A 20,346-nucleotide genomic window follows, 5' to 3' on the forward strand; every position below is an offset into this window, starting at 1 on the left:
GGGGGATCCCCCCGGCGTGCGGGGGCAGGTCCGAGCGGGGGTTGCCCCGCGGAGGGGGTTGGGGGGATCCCAGGCGGGGGGGGGCGGCGGGGGCTGTCCCGGGCTGGAGCCTCCCCCGGCCCGGCGCCTCCCCCCGCCCCCCCGAGCCGGGCGGAGCCGGAGCCGAGCGGAGCCGGTGCCGGGGCGGCTCATTGCGGCGCGGCGCGGCGGCAGCATGGCCACCACCGTGCCCTGCACCCGTTTCACCGACGAGTACCAGCTCTACGAGGAGATCGGCAAGTAAGGGCGGCGGCCCCGGCCCCGGCCCCGGCCCCGGGGCGCGGCGGGGGCGGGGGGCGCTGCCCGGGACTCGGAAAGCATCTCGGTGCAGACGTGACGCATCCCCCCTCCCTCCCCCCTCCCCGGGATGGGACACCCAGGACTGGCCCCCCCCCGCCCCCCCCGGGATCGGCCCCCCCAGCCCACCCCCCGGGGACCGGCCCTGCCCAGCTCCCCCCCTCCGGAACTGCCCTCCCCCCGGTATTGGCCCTGCCCCCCCCCACTGGCCCCCACCCCTTATACCGCCCCCCCTCCTGGGGCCTTCCCGGCGGCCTGGGCCCCTCAGCTCCTCTGGACTCCCCTCTCCCCTAGGCCCCCCTAGTCCCTGCAACCCCCTTGTTCCCCAAGGTTTCCCCATCCTTATGGACCCTCACCTTTAGACTCCCCTGATCTGTCCTTGTTCCCCCAGTCCTGGTCACCCCAGACCCCCCCCTCTATCCCTCCACATCCCCTGCAGTCCCCAATCACCTGTCCCGAGAGACCCCCCCACTCAGTTCTTATAGCTGCCCTTGACCCTATGGACACTTACATCCTTACAGACCCACCAATTCCTCCTCAACCCCCCCCCCCCCCCCCAGTTTTCACAGATTTCCCCAGCACTCCTAATCCTGCCCCTGGCTTCTGCAGACCCCCTCAGTCCTTAAAGCTCCCTCGCTCTGATAGAACCCCCATTCTCACAGAACCATCATCCCCACAGACCCCACCCCCCATCTTACAGACCCCCCCCATTCCCTGATCCTTATAGATCCCCATCCCTCCAGAACCCCTCCCCCCACCAAAGCTCCTACAAACCCTCATTCCCTCCAGTCCTTATAGCCCCCCAGTCCCTTCCAAACCCTCCACCCCCCTCAGTCCTGATAGACTCCCCCCTCCCTCGTCCTTACAGCTCCCCCATAGACACCCCCCATTCTCCAGACCATCCTTGAGTATTTATAGGCACCTCCTCCTTTTAGACCTCCTCCCCTTCCAGGACCCCCTTGCCCCTCACCCTGATGGATTTCCCCATCCCTCCAGCCCCTCCATTTCCTTAGACCCTCCCCCACCTCCGTGGAACACCCCCCCCGCCCATCCCTCTCCCCTCTGGTCCTTTTAGACCATACTCCCTTTATCCCCTATTAGACCCTTTTGGACCTTATATAACTCCCCAAATCCACTCCCCTTTCGGGCCCTTATAGATTCCAGCCCTCCTGGGCCCACCGAGCCTCAAGGATTCCCAGGTCCCCTCTCCTGCCCTGAATCCTTCCAAGCCCCCCAGCTGCGCCCCCCATCGTGACCCCCTCGGGTGGGTGTTGTGGGGAGCTGAAGAGGAGCTATTTCTGGGGGGATTCATTTGCCCCCAAGGCCACGGGGGTTGCAGTTCCCCCCATCCACGGGCAGGGATTGGTGGGGAGTAAAATGAGGGGGGAGGGGGTCAGATGTTTTGTGAGGGGAGTTGCACCACCACCCCGCTAGACTGGGGGAACCTTTTGCAGGGGTGGCTTTTGGGGGTACCAGTAGGGGGAACATGGTGCCAATGGGGGGGGGCTCTTCGGTTGGTCTGCCCAAAATCCAGCCCATCCTGGTTGCCATGGCAACGTGGTCCTCTTTCCCCCTTCCCATCTCTCAGTGTAGCCTGCCAGCCATCGCGCATGTGTCCCCCCCTTCACCGGGGTAGGGGGGGTATATTGCTCTTGCTGGGGGGAAACTGAGGCTTGGCTTGAGCCATGACAGTGCGCCCCCCGCCCAGGGGCTGGCACCCGCCCTGTTTCCTGTCCCACGTGTGGAAAGGAGGGGTCAGGGCCCTGGGAACCCCCACTTTTCCCCTGGTGGTGAGAGGGTCCTCGTTATTCTAGCCAGCATGGGGCCTCGGGTGCCTGAGGACATGGGGACATGGGGCAGTGGCAAGTGACTGCCAGGCCCTGTGCCCTTCCCAAGGCACACGTCCAGCATGGCACCCTCTCCATGGCAGGACTGGGGTGGTGCTGGTCTCAGCCATGTCCCCGTCCAGTTATGGGGATCTCCTCTGTGTGTTCTGATGCTGCCTTGAGCCCACGACAAGGGAGGGGCCTGTTGGGCAGGGAGCAGGCAGAAGATGTGCTGGGATGTGTAGCCTGGATGGGGGACAGGTGCTGATGGCACTTGAAGGGGCTGTAGGTGCTTCTGCCTGGTGTGGGCACGACCATGCTTTTCTCATCTCTGTCCCTGTCCCTGGGGTGTTGGTGGCTGCCATCTCTCTATACTCACAGCTGGGTCGTGTGCCCACTGTTACCACCACCACTGTCACCACTGTCACCGCTGCTACCATCATCACCATCACCACCACGGCCACTGCTGCCATCCGGGCCACCCACTGTTCCCATGGAAACGAGCTGCCGATGCTGGATCCTTCCCGCGACCCTCCCCCCCCGATTATGTGTGGCACTGAGCCCCCCCTCCAGCCTCTTCTCCCCACCCACCCCCTGGTGCCCCTCCAGCACACCCACAGCAGGGGCCCAGTGTGTCAGGGCCCTCCCTCCCCACCTCTGTGTTGGGGTTCACCCCCATGGTGCTTAGTCACTGTGGGTGCAGCCCCCTGACCTCGAGTGCTGAGTCATGGGTGGGAGCCACCCCCTACCCACCCCCCAAGGTGCTTTGGGGCGTGCTGAGCCTGTCCTTCCCCAGGGGAGCTTTCTCAGTTGTCCGGCGCTGCGTCAAGCTCTGCACTGGCCATGAGTATGCTGCTAAGATCATCAACACCAAAAAGCTCTCAGCCAGAGGTAGGACACCCAGGGAACCCTGGGACTCCCTAAGACCCCTCTGGCACCCAAGGGTGTCACTCCCAGACCTGGTATCTGTGATAACCCCTGGTGCCTCTGACAGCCGTGATACCTGTGGTGCCCATGACACCTGTGATAGCTGTGACCCCAGTGGTGCTTGTGACACTGGGTGCAGGTGGAGAGGGCGGGGTGAATGCTCCAGGGGGTGGGGTCTGGCCCTGCCTATCCCCGTTATCCCCCCTACTGCCTCCCCCAGGCCCCCTCAGGGCTTCCTCTGTCCCTGAAAGGTGTCCTGCAGGTACACAGGTGTAAGCAGATGGCAGGAGGGGGAGAGTGTGCACAGACAGGTGTGAGCCCTGTGTGTGCACGTATGTGAGCTGTGTGTGCAGGTGTGAACTGTGTGTACAGAGTAGTGTGCAATGTGTACATGGGGGTGTGTGTGATGGTGGGTGTGTGCACACATGAGCAGTGGGGGGTACCTGAGTGTGTGTGCATAGGTGTGTGATTATAGTACTTGCTCATATGGGTGTTCATGGTGTGTGTATGCACACGTGTGGGTGTGCTCACACTTGTGAGCTGGGGCTGCTTGAGTGTGTGCAGAGGTGTGTGTGTGTCTGCGTGCTTGATGTGCACCCAGGTGTGCAACCAGCTGTAAGCAGAGTGTGTCAGTGGGGCTATGGATGTGCACATGTCAACAGTGTGTGCGTGTGTATGTGCTTGCACATGAGGATGGGCACTGTTGTGTGTGCAGATCTATGAACAGAGTGGGGTGGGGTGTGCCCACAGCTCAGCAGTGGGGGTGTACAGGTGTTTGCAGGTGTGAGATGTGACAATGTGTGGGGATGTAGATGTTTAGGATGTGCCCCTGGATCAGAGGCAGCATAGTATGGCACAGGGGGTGTGTGTGCGTTCTATGTGTGCACGTGTGTGTCTGTGGCTATAGCTGTATGCACAGGTGTGAGCAATGAGTGGAGCGGTGCACACGTGTGTGTGTGTGTGAGCTGTGTGCACATCTGTGCACATCTGTGTGCTGTTGTATGCTGTGTGTGTGTGAACTGTGTGTGAGCTGTGTGCACATCTGTGCATGTCTGTGTGCTGTTGTATGCAGACACATCCAGAAGTGCAGCTGCACACACAGGTACATGTGTGTATTCATACAGTGGCTGTTGCAGGCACACATGCGTAGAGTCACACACGCGTAGCTGCACAGATGTACACTTCTGCACACACCTGCACATGCAGGAACCACCACGCACAGGGGTACAGCTACACACTCCACATCACATACAAACACAGGTACAGTGATGCACATGGGTGCAGCCACACACACATGTACACCTGTGCACACAAGTACAGCCACAGAGCTGTATGGCTGCACACACAGGTACACACAGGTACAGCCACACACGAGCATACCCACATGTGCACAACTGCAGGACACAGATACCCCTGCACACCCATCACACGTGCACACCCACACACCTGTATACCCACACACAGGTACAGCCACAGGTGCTTGCACACATGTGCACACCCATCTGTATGCATGTACAGGCATGCACAGCCTCACACATGGGCACACAAGTGAACGTGCACACCTGTGCACACTTGTACATCCACATGCACACCCAACCTATGTGCACATATATGCAAACCTGTACACAGTTGCACATGTGCACACCCAGACACACATGCACAAGCCCACAGGTACAACCCTCACCCCTGCCCCCAGGGCATACCTGCGTACCCCACAGAACCACACTCGCACATGGGCATCTACGCCTCCTCTTGCTGGGGTTGGGCTGGGAGCAGGTGATGGGAGGCAGTGGAGGGGCAGGGCAGGTGCCCCCCTGACTGTGTCCCCCCCAGACCACCAGAAGCTGGAACGTGAGGCACGTATCTGCAGGCTGCTCAAGCACTCCAACATCGGTGAGTGACTGTGGGCACCGGGGGGTCTCTCCACTGTGCACCTGCTTGGGGCCACCCAGGAACACCCTGAATGACCCCCTGGGCACACATCAGGTGTCCCTCTGGGGATGTAAGGGGTCCCACCCTGGGGTCCCTCTGGGTGCCAACCTGGGTACACTGGGTGTGGGGGTGAGTGCTGCATGTGACACAGACACACATGGGAGCCACATGTAGTCTGGGGGAGGGGGCCAGGGCTGAGACTGAGCCTGTCCCTGTCCCCATCTGGTCCCCACAGTGCGGCTCCACGACAGCATCTCCGAGGAGGGTTTTCATTACCTCGTCTTTGACCTGTGAGTGTGGCAGGAGGCTCCCAGAGCTTTGGGAGGGGCTCAGGGGATCCTGGGGGCTCCCGGGGTCTCAAGGTGATATGGTGCCTGGCTGTGTTTCAGGGTGACGGGTGGCGAGCTCTTTGAGGACATTGTGGCTCGGGAGTACTACAGTGAGGCTGATGCCAGGTGAGCCTTCACCCCACCATGCACCCCCTAAAGCCCTGGACATCCCCAGCCACCTGTGCCTTGCACCCTGGGAGGCCTGCAGGGATGGGATAGTTCCAGCAAGGCAGGCAGGGGGGCACCCAGTGGGAGGGGGTTGCACCCCCTCAGCCCCGTGTTATTGTAACCCCTCCACTGGCTCCATCCTGCTGCTGGGTGGGGTGGGGCCCCCAGGTGGGGCCCCCCCCGTATTCCACTTGCCACCCCATGCTTCTCCCTCTGCCACTGAGTCCTGGCACTATCATGACCTGTGCTGGGGAAGCTGGTGGCAAGTGGGGGGCCCCCAGGGCCCCTCCTGTGCTGTCCCCAGCCCCCCAGTGCCCTGTGTGCCGCCATGTGCCCCTCCCCGTGGTCTCTGGGCTTTCACAACATTGTTTCTCCCCCTCTCTCGTTCCCCTCATCTCCACCCCCCCCCCGTCCCTGTCCCCCTCGTGCCCCTCACCTCCTCCATCCATTCCCCCTATTCCTCTGTCCCTCTTGTCTCCCATCACACGTTGCTCGGGCTCTATGCGTGTCCGTGTGTCCATCTGTGTGTCCGTCTGTCCCACCGCTGCCCTCCGCTCGCTGCCCCCCTAGCCTTTGCCCTCTGTTTTGCCTCCTACACCTGTCCTTGCCCCCGAAATGCCCCTTATCCTCCCATCCCCCTCCCCTGCCTCTTTCTCCCACCCCTTTACCCCCAACCTGTCCCCACACCCTGATCGCCACTTCTTGCCTCTCACCCCTTTACCTCATCCCACCTCGCCAACCTGCCCTCTCCACTCCCACCCCCTTTACCTCATCCTGCCCCCCATCCTGCCCCCATCGCCCACCCCCTACTCCTCCATCCTGCACCCCTTCAGCCCTTCACCCCATCCTGCCCCCTTCCCACACCCTTTGCCCTATCCTGCCCCTGTATCCTGCCCCCTCTCCCACCCCTAACCCTCCATCCTGCCCCCTGCCCCTGCCCCCCGTTCTGTTTTGCAGTCACTGTGTCCATGAGCTCTTTGCCCGCGTTCCTCCCACCCATCACTTAGCCCCTGAGCAGAGGGAGCCGCAGGTCAGTATCTGGGGGGGGCCGGGGGGGCCATTTCCCCCTCGCTGCCCCTACCCACCACTGCCCCCGCGTCCTGGCCCCCCCGCTCCACTCGTCAGGACCCTGCTGTGGGGCTTTCTCCTCACTCTTTTTTCTTCCTGACCCCCCTTTTTTGCCCCACCGCTCACAGGGAGGTTGCCCCCCTTAGTGCCCCTGCTCCCCCATCTAGGTGGGGCCTCCCTTCACCCCCATTTCAGGCTCTCATCCCCTCGCTCCTTCCCTCTTTCTTTCTTGTCTCGTCTCCATCCGTGCCCCACCCCCCACATCCCCTGTTCCCCCCCTTCCCCCGTGAGTCCTGTCTGGGGGATCCCAGTGTCTGGGCAGCAGCAGGAATGGGGGGGCTCCCATGGGGGACAGGGGGTAGGCACAAAAGTACCACTGGGATGACACCCCATGGCTCTGTGCCACGGTTGGAGCTTTCCTGGTGGGTGCTGAGGGGTGACCCCCAGGCAGTGATCATCCCCCCCAGTATCATCCCACAGGGATGACCCCTGGTCTGTAACCCCCTTGGAGTGAAAACCGTGGGATGAGCCCCAGGGATGACCCCTAAGGGATGACCCCCAGACAGTGATATGCCCCCAGGGGTAATGCCCCCCAGGACGGAGTGACTCCCTCAGGGATGACCTCCCCTCAGGTAGTGACATCCCCATAGGTGTCCCCTAGGCAATGACCCACCCCAGGTGAGACTCTCCCCAAGAGACTCTCACCAGGTGGTGATCCCCCAGGAGTCCTCCCAGGGGTGATGCCCCAAGGCTGACCTCCCTGGCAGGGGTACGGGGGGGTTGCCACGCACAGCACCCACAAATCCAAGGTCACCACTTGTTTTTGTCAGTTCCTCCCTGTCCATTCCCCACTCCTAGAGGGGCCCTAGCAGTGGGACCAGCAGGGGGGCTGGTTTGGAGGTGCAGGTTATGGACATGGGGTGTGGGAGGTGGGGGGGCAGTGTACCTCTGACACCCCCCCCCCCGCCATTTGCATGCAGCCACTGCATCCAGCAGATCCTGGAGGCTGTCCTGCACTGTCACCAGATGGGGGTAGTCCACAGGGACCTCAAGGTAAGTGTGTCCTCCCAAGCCCCATCCATCCCTCTGCCCCTCGCCCTCTGCCCAGTTCTTGGGGTCCCCACAACATGGGGGTGGCCCTGGCCCAGTGGATTCTGAGGAGTCGCTGAGATCTTGCTGGGCTTGGGGTTAGGGTCAGCTCTGAGCACTCCCAACTACCTTTTCTGGGATGCACGTGTGCCCCAGCTGTGGCACAGTTCTGTGCTGCTGCGGGGTCTCACTGCGACCCCCCCATTGCCATTGCCCCAGAGGGAGTGTGAACTGGTGGGGCTGGGGGCAAGGGGGTGGGAGCAGCTGAGGGGGTCAGGGCAGGACACAGGGGGATGATGGGTGGGACACAGAGGCATGATGAGATACAGGGGGATGCTGGGATGGGAGGGGATGCTGGGATGAAGCCAGTGTGACATGGCATGACCCTGCGCTGGCCATAGCACTGTGGCATCCGGCACCGTCAGCCATTGGCAGAGGGCACCCACGGCCACAGCCCCACAGTACAGAGCCAGCTGATGGGCAGGACCTGGTCAATGGCAGCAGTGAAGTCCCTCTTTTTGCCCCATCCCTCCTCTCTCTCCCCACCCATGTCTGTGCCCGGTGCTGCCCATACCTGGTGCTCCCTGTGCCCGGTGACCGCATAGCCGGAAAACCTGCTCCTGGCCAGCAAGTGCAAAGGGGCAGCAGTGAAGCTGGCAGACTTTGGCCTTGCCATCGAGGTGCAGGGGGATCAACAGGCCTGGTTTGGTGAGTGCTCTTGCTCCCCCTGTCCACCACAACCCCAGCCCCTGCCCACTGTGTCCTGCTTACCATGCCTCTGCGCTGTGTGTGCTGTGTCCCTCCATGTCCACTGAGTCCCTGCTCTGTTTCTATTACATCTGCCCCATGCCCACCACAGCCCTATCCCATACCAACCATTCTGTGCCCATAGCATCTTGCCCTGTCCCAACCATGTCCCGCCCTGCCTAGCATATCCCTGCCCCATGCCTATGTCCCAGTCCTGTGTCCTGCACTGTGTCCTGTCCTTGTCCCCTCCCATTGTGGCTCACCTGCCTCTCCTCACTCATCTCTGTCCCTGTTACAGGATTTGCTGGCACACCTGGCTACCTGTCCCCTGAGGTCCTACGCAAAGAGGCGTATGGCAAACCGGTGGACATCTGGGCATGTGGTAAGATGGCTCTGCCTGGTCCCTGCCCCTTCTCCACCCTCATCCCAGACCTGGACCCAGTCCCTGCCCTGATCCCTGCCCAGCCCCTGCCCAATGCCTGCCTAATCTCGTCCTACTTGGTCCCATTCTGATCCCATGCCACTCCCATTCTGGCACTTTCCGGGCTCCATTCTAGTTTTTTCCCATTCCCATCCTAGTCTCACCCTTTTTCCCATCCCATTTCTATGCTGGTCCCAGTTCCTGGTCCAGCTCTGATCCCATCCTGGGGCCATCCCATGCTATGTGCCCCAGCAGTGCCACTCTGTCACCTGTCCACGCCATCCTGGCAGCACAGGGGACAGCCATATCGGGAATAACTGCTTTGTCATGGGGACACCGCAGGGGTGGAGGGAGCCGGGGTGGTTTGTGGTCCCCTAACACCACTCTCCCTGGCTCAGGGGTCATCCTGTACATCCTGCTGGTGGGCTACCCGCCGTTCTGGGATGAGGACCAGCACAAACTCTACCAACAAATCAAGGCCGGGGCCTACGATGTAAGTCCCTGGTGCCAGGACCCCATACCCTGTGGCAGCTGGCCCATTAACTCTGGAACCTACTGAAGGACAATGTGGCTAACCTTTAGCAAGCACAGCCTGGGGGGGGGCTTTGGCCCATGCCTTTGGTGGCTGGCTGGGCATATGCAGGGGTGTAGAGTGACACAGATGCCATGGGGCTGCCCCTCCACAGCTGTCACCCCCATGTCCCTGTGCTCCCCCAGTTCCCTTCACCTGAGTGGGACACAGTCACCCCTGAAGCGAAAAACCTCATCAATCAGATGTTGACCATCAACCCTGCCAAGCGCATCACAGCCCATGAGGCCCTCAAGCACCCGTGGGTCTGCGTAAGTGCGGTGTGACCCCCCAGTGCGTGTCACCCCAGTGACCACTGGTACCTGGTGCTGACCTCGCTGTCCCCCTGCAGCAACGTTCTACCGTGGCCTCCATGATGCACAGGCAGGAGACAGTGGAGTGCTTGAAAAAGTTCAATGCCCGAAGGAAGCTGAAGGTGAGGGGGCTGGTGGGGGAGGTGTGGGCTGGGGACAGTGCTTATCCTCCCAGCACCACCCTGCCTCTCCACGGGGCTCTCCTGTGGGACCCTCCCCTGTCCACTGTGGGACCTCTGCCCTGCCTTCTGTGGGACATTCCCCTGTTCACTGTGGAACCCCTGCTTGCCCCCCTGGCAGCACCTGGTACAGCACGTTCCTACCCCAGCACGCATCAGGGCCTTCCTGTGCCCCTCTGTGGGGCACAGTCCCTTCCCATTGGGTGTTGCAGTTCTGCTCTGGTGTGCCTGGTGCTCTGCTGCAGGCTTTGGTGCCATCCCAGTGACACACAGTGTGGCACAATCCCACCCTGTCCCTGCCCGGTATCTTGCCCTGTTCCATGGCTCTAGCCTTCCCCTGTGCAGCTGCACCCCCCAGCCTACACCCTCTATCCCACTGGTCCCCTGGCTTCATCTTGGGCCCTAGTCTGGCAAACTCCTCTCACAGTTCCCAGTCCCATGGGCCCCCTCCTGTACCACCCCCACCCCATCACCCCGTTCCTCCCCCTCCATCTCACCCTCCCCCATCACACCCTGTGCTCCCAGAGCCCCATCCAGCACCCTCTCCCTTGCTCACGCTGCCCCTCCCTACAGGGTGCCATCCTCACCACCATGTTGGCTACCAGGAACTTCTCAGGTAAGGGGGGGCTCCCAGTGGCCGAGGGGGCCGGGGGCTGCAGCTCCCCCTCCAAAGCCCCCTCCTGGGCCGGTGCCCCTCTCTCTCTATCTCGCTGTCTTTCTCTCTTTCTCTCCTCCCTTCCTTAACCCCCCACCCATTTTTTCCCCATCGGTGAGGACGGGGCATGTGGTAGCCAAGGTGGGGGCAGGACCCGCCCCCCCGCCCCACGCACACAGCAGCAGGTAGTGCCCTGTCCCCGCGTGCCCCCCCCCCCACTCCGGTGGCTGGCGGGGGGGGTGACACGCGGAGGGGGATGAAACAGCACCAGCCACCCCAGGCCTGAGGCCGGGGTGATGGGCACCCCAGGAGTTCTTGCTGGGAGGGGGGAAGGTGGGGGTCCCGGCTGCAGCCCCTCCCTGCCCCCCCTAACAGGAGCTCTGCTCCCTCTCTCTCTCTCTCGTGGCCCGCAGTGGGCAGACAGACCACCGCTCCTCCCACCATGTCGGCGGCCGCTGCCGGGGCCCCCCTGGGGCTGGTGGAACAAGGTAGACGCGTCCGCAAAGGGCCCCCCCGGCCCCCCGGCCCCGCTTGGTCTCTGTGTGTCCCCAGATCCTTTATCCCTATGTCACCCTCTTCTCCCAGCCATCCTTCCTGCCTCCCACCTCCCCAACGGGTTTCGGGTGCCCTCCTTGGAAATTGGAGCGCATGCATGGCCCCCCGGCACTGCCCCCGCTGCAGCCCTCCAGCCTTTCCCCTTCCCTGCTGGCACCAGAGATGCCGCTGTCCCCGCTGCTGTCACCCCGCAGCTGGCCCCGGGGGAGGGGTCTCTGCACCAGTCCCCAACCCCAAGGCGAGGTGCTTGACCCTGGGGCCGGTGGTTCCTGCAGGGGACACGCTGGTGGCATCACCAGGGTCCACGTCTGGGTCAGCAATGGGGAGCTGGGGGTGGGGGGTTAATTTTAGGGTGTGTCCCCCCACTGCTCCCGCCCCAGGGCACTGCCCCCCTCATGCACTCAGGGGGGGCACACCGGTGCATGGAAGGGGGAGCAAACGGGCTGCATGTCCTATGTCCCCCCGTGCCCCCCCTGCGTTTCCACCCTGCATGTGCCCTCCCTTGCATGTGTCTCCCCTGGCATGTGCCCCTCCCAGCATGTGCCTCCCTAAAGCTTCTGAGAGCTGCAGCCAGTGTTTGTGATGCTGCGAAACACGGCGGGTCTTAAACCATCCCACGTACAAAGGGCTACCACTGGCCCCCCTGCCAGGGGTCCCCCTCTCCCACCCCCCAATTCGGCTCTGGTTTAAACCCCCACCTCTCAGCGCCCGCCTGCTTTCAGAGGAGGGACCGGGACCCTTGGGGACACCCTGCTAGGGACTCCTGAGGAGACATATACCTATGGGGGAGGGATGTGTGGGTCATCTCTTCCTCACATCTGCCTGCCCCCTTCTTTGGTGCTGATGGGTGCCACCCTGCTGTCACTGGACTTGTTACCACACATCCCCCCTCAGCCTGTGATGCCAGCGGGGGGAGGGGTCCCTCAGTGTGGAGGAATGACAAGGATGCTCGAGGTGACACCCCCTGCCCTCCACACCCCCACAACCACTTGTGCCCCCACCATGTCCCCATCACTCCCTACTCCCCCACTGGCCAGAGATCGTGGTAGCAGTGACAGATGCTCATACCTGTGCCCGTCCTTGTCCCCCTCTAGGGAGACAGGGGGGACACAGGGAGCTGTCCCCACCCCCTGTACTCAACTCATCTTTTTTATGTTCTTTTTTTATGTTTTTCCCCTTTTCCTCCTTCCCCCCTCCCCCCGTTTCTCTCTTGCCCTTCTCCCCACTCCTCTCTCTCGCTTTCCTCTCTGCATTTCTCCAAGGTAAGCCAGCCCTGTCCCCCCAGTGTGGGGGCCACCAGGATGGGGACCCCCCTCAGATTGGGGGCATCTCCTTCCCCTGGTCTGAGGACCCACTGAGTTTGGGGACCCCCCCCTCCAGAATGGAGACACCCTGCCTGGATGGGGATCTCCACAGGTTGAGGACATCCCTCCCAGGATGGGGACAGCCTTCCAAGGTTGGGGACCCTCCTGAGTTTGGGAACCTCCCACTAGGATGGGGACACCCACCAGGATGGGGATGGCCCCACAAGGTTGGGGAAACTCCTCCCTGGGTGGGGATGCTCTCTTCCCCCAGGATGGTGACCTTCCTGAGGTTAGGGACCCCTCCAAGGTAGAGGACACCCCACCCAGCATGGGGACACCCCTCAAAATGGAGACCCCCTTAGTATGGGGACATCCCTCCCTGCATGGGGAGCAGCTCTCCAAAATGGGGACCTCCCCCAGGATGGGGATGCCACCTTCCTCGTGTGTTCCCCCTCTCCAAAATGGGTTGGCAGGTGCTGCCAGCACCCAGGGTGGGATCAGGCTGGGTGGCCAGGAACGGTCTGGGTTTGGGGGGACATGCAGGGTCCCTTGTGCTGGGGAGGGGGCACTGACACTGTCTCTCCCCGCAGCAGCTAAGAGCTTACTGAACAAGAAGGCGGATGGCGTGAAGGTGAGGGGCCAGAGGGGCCAGAGAGAGGCTGGGGTGGGCTGCTTTCCCCCCCATAGCACTGAGCCTTGTCCGTCTCTCCCCTCCAGCCCCAGACCAACAGCACCAAAGGCAGTGCCGGCGTCACCAGCCCCAAGGGGACCCTCCCTCCCACCGCTCTGGTAGGTGCCCCCTACCCTGCACCCCCAGATCTCCCATCCCATCAGATCCATCCCACCAGCCATCCCGTCCATCACCATGCGCGCGCCCTGACCGGCTGTTCCTGGGGTTGCTGGGGAGGGGGAGTGTCCCAAGGATGGAAAGGGCTGTGCAGGACGTGGGCACGGGGTGACCCCCCTGGACAGACAAGGTGGGTGAAGGGTGCAGGCATGTGGACAGTCCCGCATCTCCCTCAGCCGTGAGGACAGTGACATGGGTGCAGGACGTGGTCATGCAGATGTCCTACCATAGGGACAAGGTTGGTCCAGGACACATACCTGCAGAGATACCCAGAGATATTCCTGCCATGGGGACAGCAAGGTGGGTGCAGGATATGGGCATAAGGATGTCCCGTGACATGGGAACCAAGGTGGGTACAGGACATGCGTATGGGGTGCCCCACCATTTGAAGAAGATGGGTGCAGGATACAGGCGTAGGTGCCCCATAATAGGTACAAGCCACAGACAGGAGGATCCTGATGACACAGATGGCAAGGTGGGTGAAAGGTTGGGGGACGAGGACAGCTTGCAATGCCAGTGGCTCACAATGCAGGCTCACTAGAATGGGGCTGCTAACTACAACCTCACAGGTGAGGTAAGTGCAGGATCCAGACACAGGACTGCCCAGCTGGCACAGGGAGTGTCTCATCCTTATGGGACACAAGTAAAGGCGTGGCTGTCTAGAACAGCAGGTGCAGGATTTGGGGGTGCTCCGGCAATGCCAACAGCAAGGTAGGTGCAGGATGTGGGTGCACATCCGCTGTGATCTTTATGGCACGAGAGGTGCAGCACAAGGGCAAGGGCATGGTACTATGAGGGCAGGGTACAGGCAGGATGATGCCCAGCTGGCACAGAGTGAGGAAGGTGTGCCTGGCTGGCCAGTGAGTGCAGGATATGGAGAAAGGTGTGCCCACCCCACATAGGATGGATGCAGGCAGCAAAAAGCTGTGGATGGGGGAGGTGCTCGGGATGTGGGCAGTGGGATGGTCAGGATCCAGACACAGGGACAGCTTGGATGCAAGCCGAGGGATGCTTGGGATGCAGGCAGTGGGATACTTGGGATGCGGGTACAGGGATGGTCTGGGTGCAAGCTGAGGGATGCACAAGGCAGTGCTTGGGATGCAGGTAGCAGCGTGGTTGGGATTCAGACACAGGGATGCTCAAAATGCGCAGATACATGGTGAGTGGAACCCCTGGGCACCGGGATGCAGGACAGGGGCACGGAGCTGCCCCCCAGCCCATCCTTTTGGCCTCACTTCGTCTCTTCCCCTGGCTCTGCCCACCTCTTTCCCTCCTTTCTTCCCCCTCCATGTCTGTGAATTAAACCATTTGGCTTTGCTGGACTAATGACTCTCTGCTTCTCTCCCCCCTCTCTATTCCCTTCCCAAATCCGGTCTGGGTCTCTCCTTGCCCCTGTCCACGTGCTGCTCAATCCGTCGTCCCCCCTTGTTGTCCCCTCCGGGCTCTTGCTTCCCCCCACCCCCGCCTCTGTCTCTCTCCCTTCTCCCATAGGAGCCTCAAACTACTGTAATTCATAACCCCACGGACGGCACCAAGGTATCGCTTCCCCTGCTTTCCACCTCCATCCTCCCCCCAGCATCAGCCATGTCGCAGGGGGGGTGACGTGGACGAGGAATGTGCACAGGGCGCGGTGACAGCGGGGTCCCCCCGTGGCATCCAGCATCGTCGGGGTTCTGCCAAGCCCTGGCCGGGCTTGTCCCCCATTCCCCTGGGGCCATGTCTGACACCCCTGTTTGTGTCTCCCCCGCACCGCCGCCGTCCCGTGAGCAGGAGTCCTCCGACAGCACCAACACCACCATTGAGGACGAGGACACCAAAGGTGACGGGCGCAGGGGGCGGCAAGGTTGCACTGGGATGCACTGGGAGGGAGCTGGGATGCACTGGGTGGTGCTAGGATGCATTGGGTTGCACTGGAATGGCACTGGGATGCACTGAGAGGGTCTTGGAATGCACTGGGATGGTGCTAGGATGGTGGCAGTATGCATTGGGGTGCACTGGAATGGTACTGGGATGAACTGGGATGGCTTCAGGATGCACTGGGATGGCACTATGATGGACAGTTGTGGTGGCACTAGGATGCATTGGGAGTGTGCTAGAATGCACTGGGGTGGAGTTGAGATGTGCTGGGATGACCCTAAGATGCACTGGAATGGCACTGAGATGGCACTAGCATAGCACCAGAATGCATTTGGTTCTCTGGGATGCACTGGAACAGCTCTGAAATATACTGGGATGGAGCCAGAATGGCACAAGGATGTGTTGGGGTGCACTGGAATGGCACTAGAATGCGTTGGGGTGGCACTAGGATGCACTGGGAGTGTGCTGGATCGAATGCATTGAAATAGAGCTGGGATGCATTGGGTTGGCACCAGGATACCTTGGATTGCACTGGAATTGCACGGGGATGAACTGGGGTGGAACTGGCATGGCACCAAGATGCAGTTGGTATGCTGTGATGTGCTCAGGCAGCACTGGAATGCACTGGGTGGGATTTGGGATAGCAACAGGATGCATTGGGGTGTCACTGGGATAGCGCTAGGATTCACTGGGGTACACTGGAATGGCACAGGGATGGCACCAGAATGCACTGGGGTTGTACTGGGACATTTCTGGGATGCACTGGGCGAGTCTTCAAATGCACTGGAATGGATCTGGAGTGTGCCAGGCTGGGGCTGGGCTGACACTAGGATTCGTTGAGATAGCACCAGGATGCACTGGGAGCACGCTGGGGTGTACTGGGATGCATTGGGGGTGCACTTGGATGGAAATGGTATAGATTGTGACATGCAGGAATGGCACTGGAATGGCAGCTGGGGTTCGTTGAAAAGGCACTGGGGTAGCATCAGGATGCACTGCGATGATACTGGGACACGGTGGGATGGTATCAAGAGGTACTCTGGGTAGAACTGGGCTGTACTGGGATGTATTGGGATGCCGTAGAATAGCAGTGAGACACAGTATGTTGGCACTGAGATGTAGTAAGAAGTCACTGACAAACTGAAGTGTACTGTTATACTCTGGAGTAGTACTGGGTCATACTGGGATGGAAATGGCCTGTATTGGAATGCACAGTAGTGGCACTGGGGTGCAGTAGGAGGGCATAGAAGTGACATTGGGATGCACTGGGACAAACTGGGATATAGTGAAGTGGCACTGAGGTGGTTGGAACACATTAGGGTGATAAAAGAATGGACTGGGGAGCACTGGCATACAGTAGAATGGTACTAAGATTAATTGAGATGCACTGAAGTGGCCATGGGATACACTGGATGGAACTGGGGTATACTGGCATGTACTGGAATGGTACTGGGATGCACGGGGAAGCAGTAGAATGGTACTGTAATGCACTGGAATGTGTTGGGATACACTAGAATAACACTGGGACACAGGAGGTTGGCACAGAGATGCAGTGAGATATTACTGGGATGCACCAGGGCAAACTGGAGTGTACTAGTGTGCTCTGGAATAGCACTGGGAGATACTGGGATGGAACTGGGCTGTGTTGGAATGCACTCAAGTGGCACTGGGATGCACTAGGATGAAACTAAGGTGACTGGGATGGCATCAGGATGAAGTGAATCACTGGGATATAGTGGGACGGGCTACACTGCAATGATACTGGAACACACTGCATTTGCACTGGCACACACTGGAATTCAACAGCATGATGCTAGGATGCACTGGGATGGAACTGGGGTGAACTGGAATATACTAGTAGGGCACTGGGACACAGTAGGTTGGCACTGGACTGCATTGAAATGCAATGGGGATGGCCATGAGATGTACAGGTGTAAACTGGGGTGTATTGGAAGATTCTGGGATGTGACTGAAATGTAATGGAATGGCACTAGAGTGTACTGGGCTGTCACTGGAATGCAGTAGGATTGCACTAGGCTGTAACTGGGGTATATTGGAATGCACTGGGCTAGAACTGGGATGCACTGGGAAGCAGTAGGATGGCATTGGGATGCATCAGAGGGCACTGAAGCAGCTCTGGGATGCAGTAGGATTGCACTGGGATGTATCAGGATGCACTTGCATGGAACTGGGAGGGTACTGGGATGCACTGGAATGGCTCTGAGACACAGTGGGATGGCACTGGGAAACACTGGTATGAAACTGGCTGTTTTGGGATGTGCTAGAATGGCACTGGGATATACTGGGACTTGCAGGAGTGAAGCTGGGATGCACTTGGAAATACTGCGACATGCTGAGCAGGCACTGGGATGCTTGAGCATGCTGGGAGTGCACTGAATGGCACTGGGATATGCAGGGGTGGCACTGGGCTAGCAATGAGACATGCTGAGAGGATTATGCAAATACTGGTGTGGCAGAGCTGTGGGGGTCCTGGAGGCACAGTGGTCCCTATCTGTCCCCAAGGGCCTTCTGTCCCCAAAGGGTGTCTGTCTGTCCCCATGGTTTCTGTGTCTGTCCTCAAGGTTCCTGTGTCTGCCCTTGTGGTCTGTCTGTCCCGAAGGTCCCTGTGTTTCATGGTCCATCCCCATGGTCTGTTTGTCTGTCCCCAAGGTTTTTCTGCCCCCACGGTCTGTCTGTCTGTCCCCGTGTCTGTCCCCATGCCTCCCCTTCATGTCCCATGTCCACCCCAAAATCCCGTCCACCAACCCCCACGGTGTCCCCGGGGGGCTGGGGCGGTGACGGTGACAGTGACATGCCCCCAGCCCGCAAGCAGGAGATCATCAAGATCACGGAGCAGCTCATCGAGGCCGTCAACAACGGGGACTTCGAGGCCTACGCGTGAGTGGGGCAGGGCAGGTGGGGCGGGGCAGGGCAGGGCCAGGTGGGGCAGGGCCAGGCGGGGCAGGGCCAGGCGGGGCCACTCTCACCTGCTGTCTGCAGGAAGATCTGCGACCCGGGGCTCACCTCCTTTGAGCCGGAGGCACTGGGCAACCTGGTGGAGGGGATGGACTTCCACCGCTTCTACTTCGAGAACTGTAAGTACCCAACCTGCCTGTGCCACCTGCCCATCTTGCCTGCCTTGCCCATCCTCTCCCTGTCCAATCCAATCCATCCTGTCTCCATCTCCTTCACTGTCCCCTGCCTCTTGCCCACTGCCTGCCCGTCCTGGTCACCTCGCCTGCCTGTCCTCAGCCCGCCCCTGCTGGGCCATCCTCTGCTCGCACTGCCCCCGCCCCTGCCCCTTCCCCTTCCAGTTCCTCACCCATTCCCTGGCCCCGTCGGTGCGCACACCCCCTGCCCGTGCCAGCCCCGCTGACCTGGGCCGCCCGCAGTGCTCTCCAAGAACAACAAGCCGATCCACACGACCATCCTGAACCCACACGTGCACGTCATCGGGGAGGACGCAGCCTGCATCGCCTACATCCGCCTCACCCAGTACATCGACGCGCAGGGCCGGCCCCGCACCAGCCAGTCCGAGGAGACCCGCGTCTGGCACCGCCGCGACGGCAAGTGGCAGAACGTCCACTTCCATGGCTCGGGGGCCCCCGTCGCCCCGCTGCAGTGAAGGTGAGGGTGGGCTTGGGGCTCGAGGGGAGGGGGAGCTCCAGTTGTGGCTCACCAGGGTGTCCCCACAGAGCTTGCAGTGGCTGTCCTGGTTCCAGCCCGATGGAGACGGCGATGGGAGCCGAGGCGGCAGCCGGAGCTGCGGCCCCCTGAAGCACGCGTCCGCATGCCTGTCCCCCCTACCCTGGCCCCTGCTCCCCCCTCCAGTGCCTGTGTTTGCAGAAAACAAAAAGACAAAAAAAAAGCCAAAATGATGAAGACAACAAAAAAAAAGAGGAAAAAATAAAAGGGGGAAAACTCACCCCAATCCCAAACCCACCCACACCCCCAAACCCAACCCAGCCGCTCAGCCACAGGCGAGGGTGCTGGGGGGCTCAGCCCCCCACCCTCGGCCCGTCTCTGCTGGGGGGGAAGAGTGGTCCCAGCCCCCCTCCCAGCTGTGCTTGTGGCGTGTTGCTGTCGCTGGTGGTGGATGTTGTTCTTTGGGCTCCGCTTTGCTCTGTCCTGCCCCAGCCCCTGTACATAGAGAGAGCTATTTATTTTTGAATTCCCACGGGGGTGCCCAGCAATGGGAGGCTGCCAGGGGGTGAGTGAAGTGGGGGGGATACACACACCCTCCCCTCCACCCCACTCCAGTGCCTCCCCTGGGAGTGCTGCCTATGGGGGCCTGAGGCTTATCCTGGGCACTGCTGCGCAGGGAACATGGCAGGTGCCTTTGGGAGGGTCCACCAGTTGCACCCCTGTGTCCCTGTCCCAGTGATCCCCACCCCAGCACCCCAGGTTACAGGTGCCAGCTCCAGGTGCTGGCAGGTCTTGGAAAGGGGGATGTGGGTGCCATGTCAGGGGCAGAGGGCAACTGGGGGGTGTTGGGGTTTGGGTGGGAGGCTCAGGATGATCCAGCCAGCACTGACGCAGCATCGAAAGCACTTTAGACTAAGAGAATGGGTCTCTTAGGGGGCACAGGCTGCTCTGCCGGGGACCCCCCAGCACAGGGGCACTGGCAGCACATCCTGCACCCCTCCTCCCATGGCCAGTGCTCGGGGGGACCCCGTCACCCCCAAACCCCCCTTCCCTGGAGAGGCATCACTCAACTCCCAGGCACTCCCCACGTGATTTCCCAGGGCATCCCCACCATGCTGAGGGCTGGTTTTGGCTGGGGGAGAGGGGGCGGGATGGGCGGGGGATATTAATTATTTTTTAATTAATCTGATGATTTCTCTGCATGCCCTTTGCGCGGGAGCAACCCTCGGGCGCTAACGCTGTATGTCGAGGAGCTGAGCTGTTCCTGTCCCATGAATGCTGGTGGATCGTTGCCAAATTTTTCTCTTTCTTCCCTTTTCCTCTCATTCTTTTTCTGTCTCCCCCTACCCAGCATATCCCCCCCATGCCCCTCCCCCCAAAAAAACCCTTTGTCTTTTCTTTCTGAGCCTTGTAAGTGTAAAAGATGACTCTGATTTCGTTTTTGTCTCGGGAAAACTGCAAATAAATTATGAGGAAAAACCAATGATCATTAAAATAAGAGGTGGAGAGGGAAGGCCAAGTGCATCCGTCCCTGCTGGTGTGCCCAGGACACGTCCATCTGAAATCCCACCCCGGGACG

At 60.7% G+C, this 20,346-nt stretch overlaps 1 protein-coding gene across 15 annotated transcripts; it reads left to right on the forward strand.

Annotated features, from left to right (window-relative positions):
- Positions 1-147: 147 nt before the first annotated feature.
- CAMK2B (calcium/calmodulin dependent protein kinase II beta) lies at positions 148-20,097 on the forward strand. Of its 15 annotated transcripts, none has more exons than XM_063420624.1 (21): positions 200-279; positions 2,959-3,053; positions 4,923-4,982; positions 5,257-5,311; positions 5,411-5,476; positions 7,567-7,639; positions 8,281-8,383; positions 8,721-8,804; positions 9,242-9,336; positions 9,561-9,683; positions 9,764-9,847; positions 10,478-10,520; positions 10,973-11,047; positions 13,009-13,049; positions 13,136-13,207; positions 14,757-14,801; positions 15,036-15,084; positions 17,945-18,020; positions 18,123-18,217; positions 18,515-18,749; positions 18,818-20,097. In XM_063420624.1, exons 1-20 carry the CDS (start codon positions 215-217, stop codon positions 18,745-18,747), a joined length of 1,632 nt encoding a protein of 543 aa, XP_063276694.1. In that variant the 5' UTR covers positions 200-214; the 3' UTR covers positions 18,748-18,749; positions 18,818-20,097. The 15 variants fall into 15 exon arrangements, with proteins under 15 accessions (XP_063276691.1, XP_063276692.1, XP_063276699.1 ...); XM_063420627.1 differs by having other exon boundaries at positions 13,012-13,049; XM_063420630.1 differs by lacking the exon at positions 14,757-14,801.
- Positions 20,098-20,346: the final 249 nt, after the last annotated feature.

The sequence above is a fragment of the Prinia subflava genome, chromosome 32 (assembly GCF_021018805.1).
Source record: "Prinia subflava isolate CZ2003 ecotype Zambia chromosome 32, Cam_Psub_1.2, whole genome shotgun sequence".
Lineage (NCBI taxonomy): Eukaryota > Metazoa > Chordata > Aves > Passeriformes > Cisticolidae > Prinia > Prinia subflava.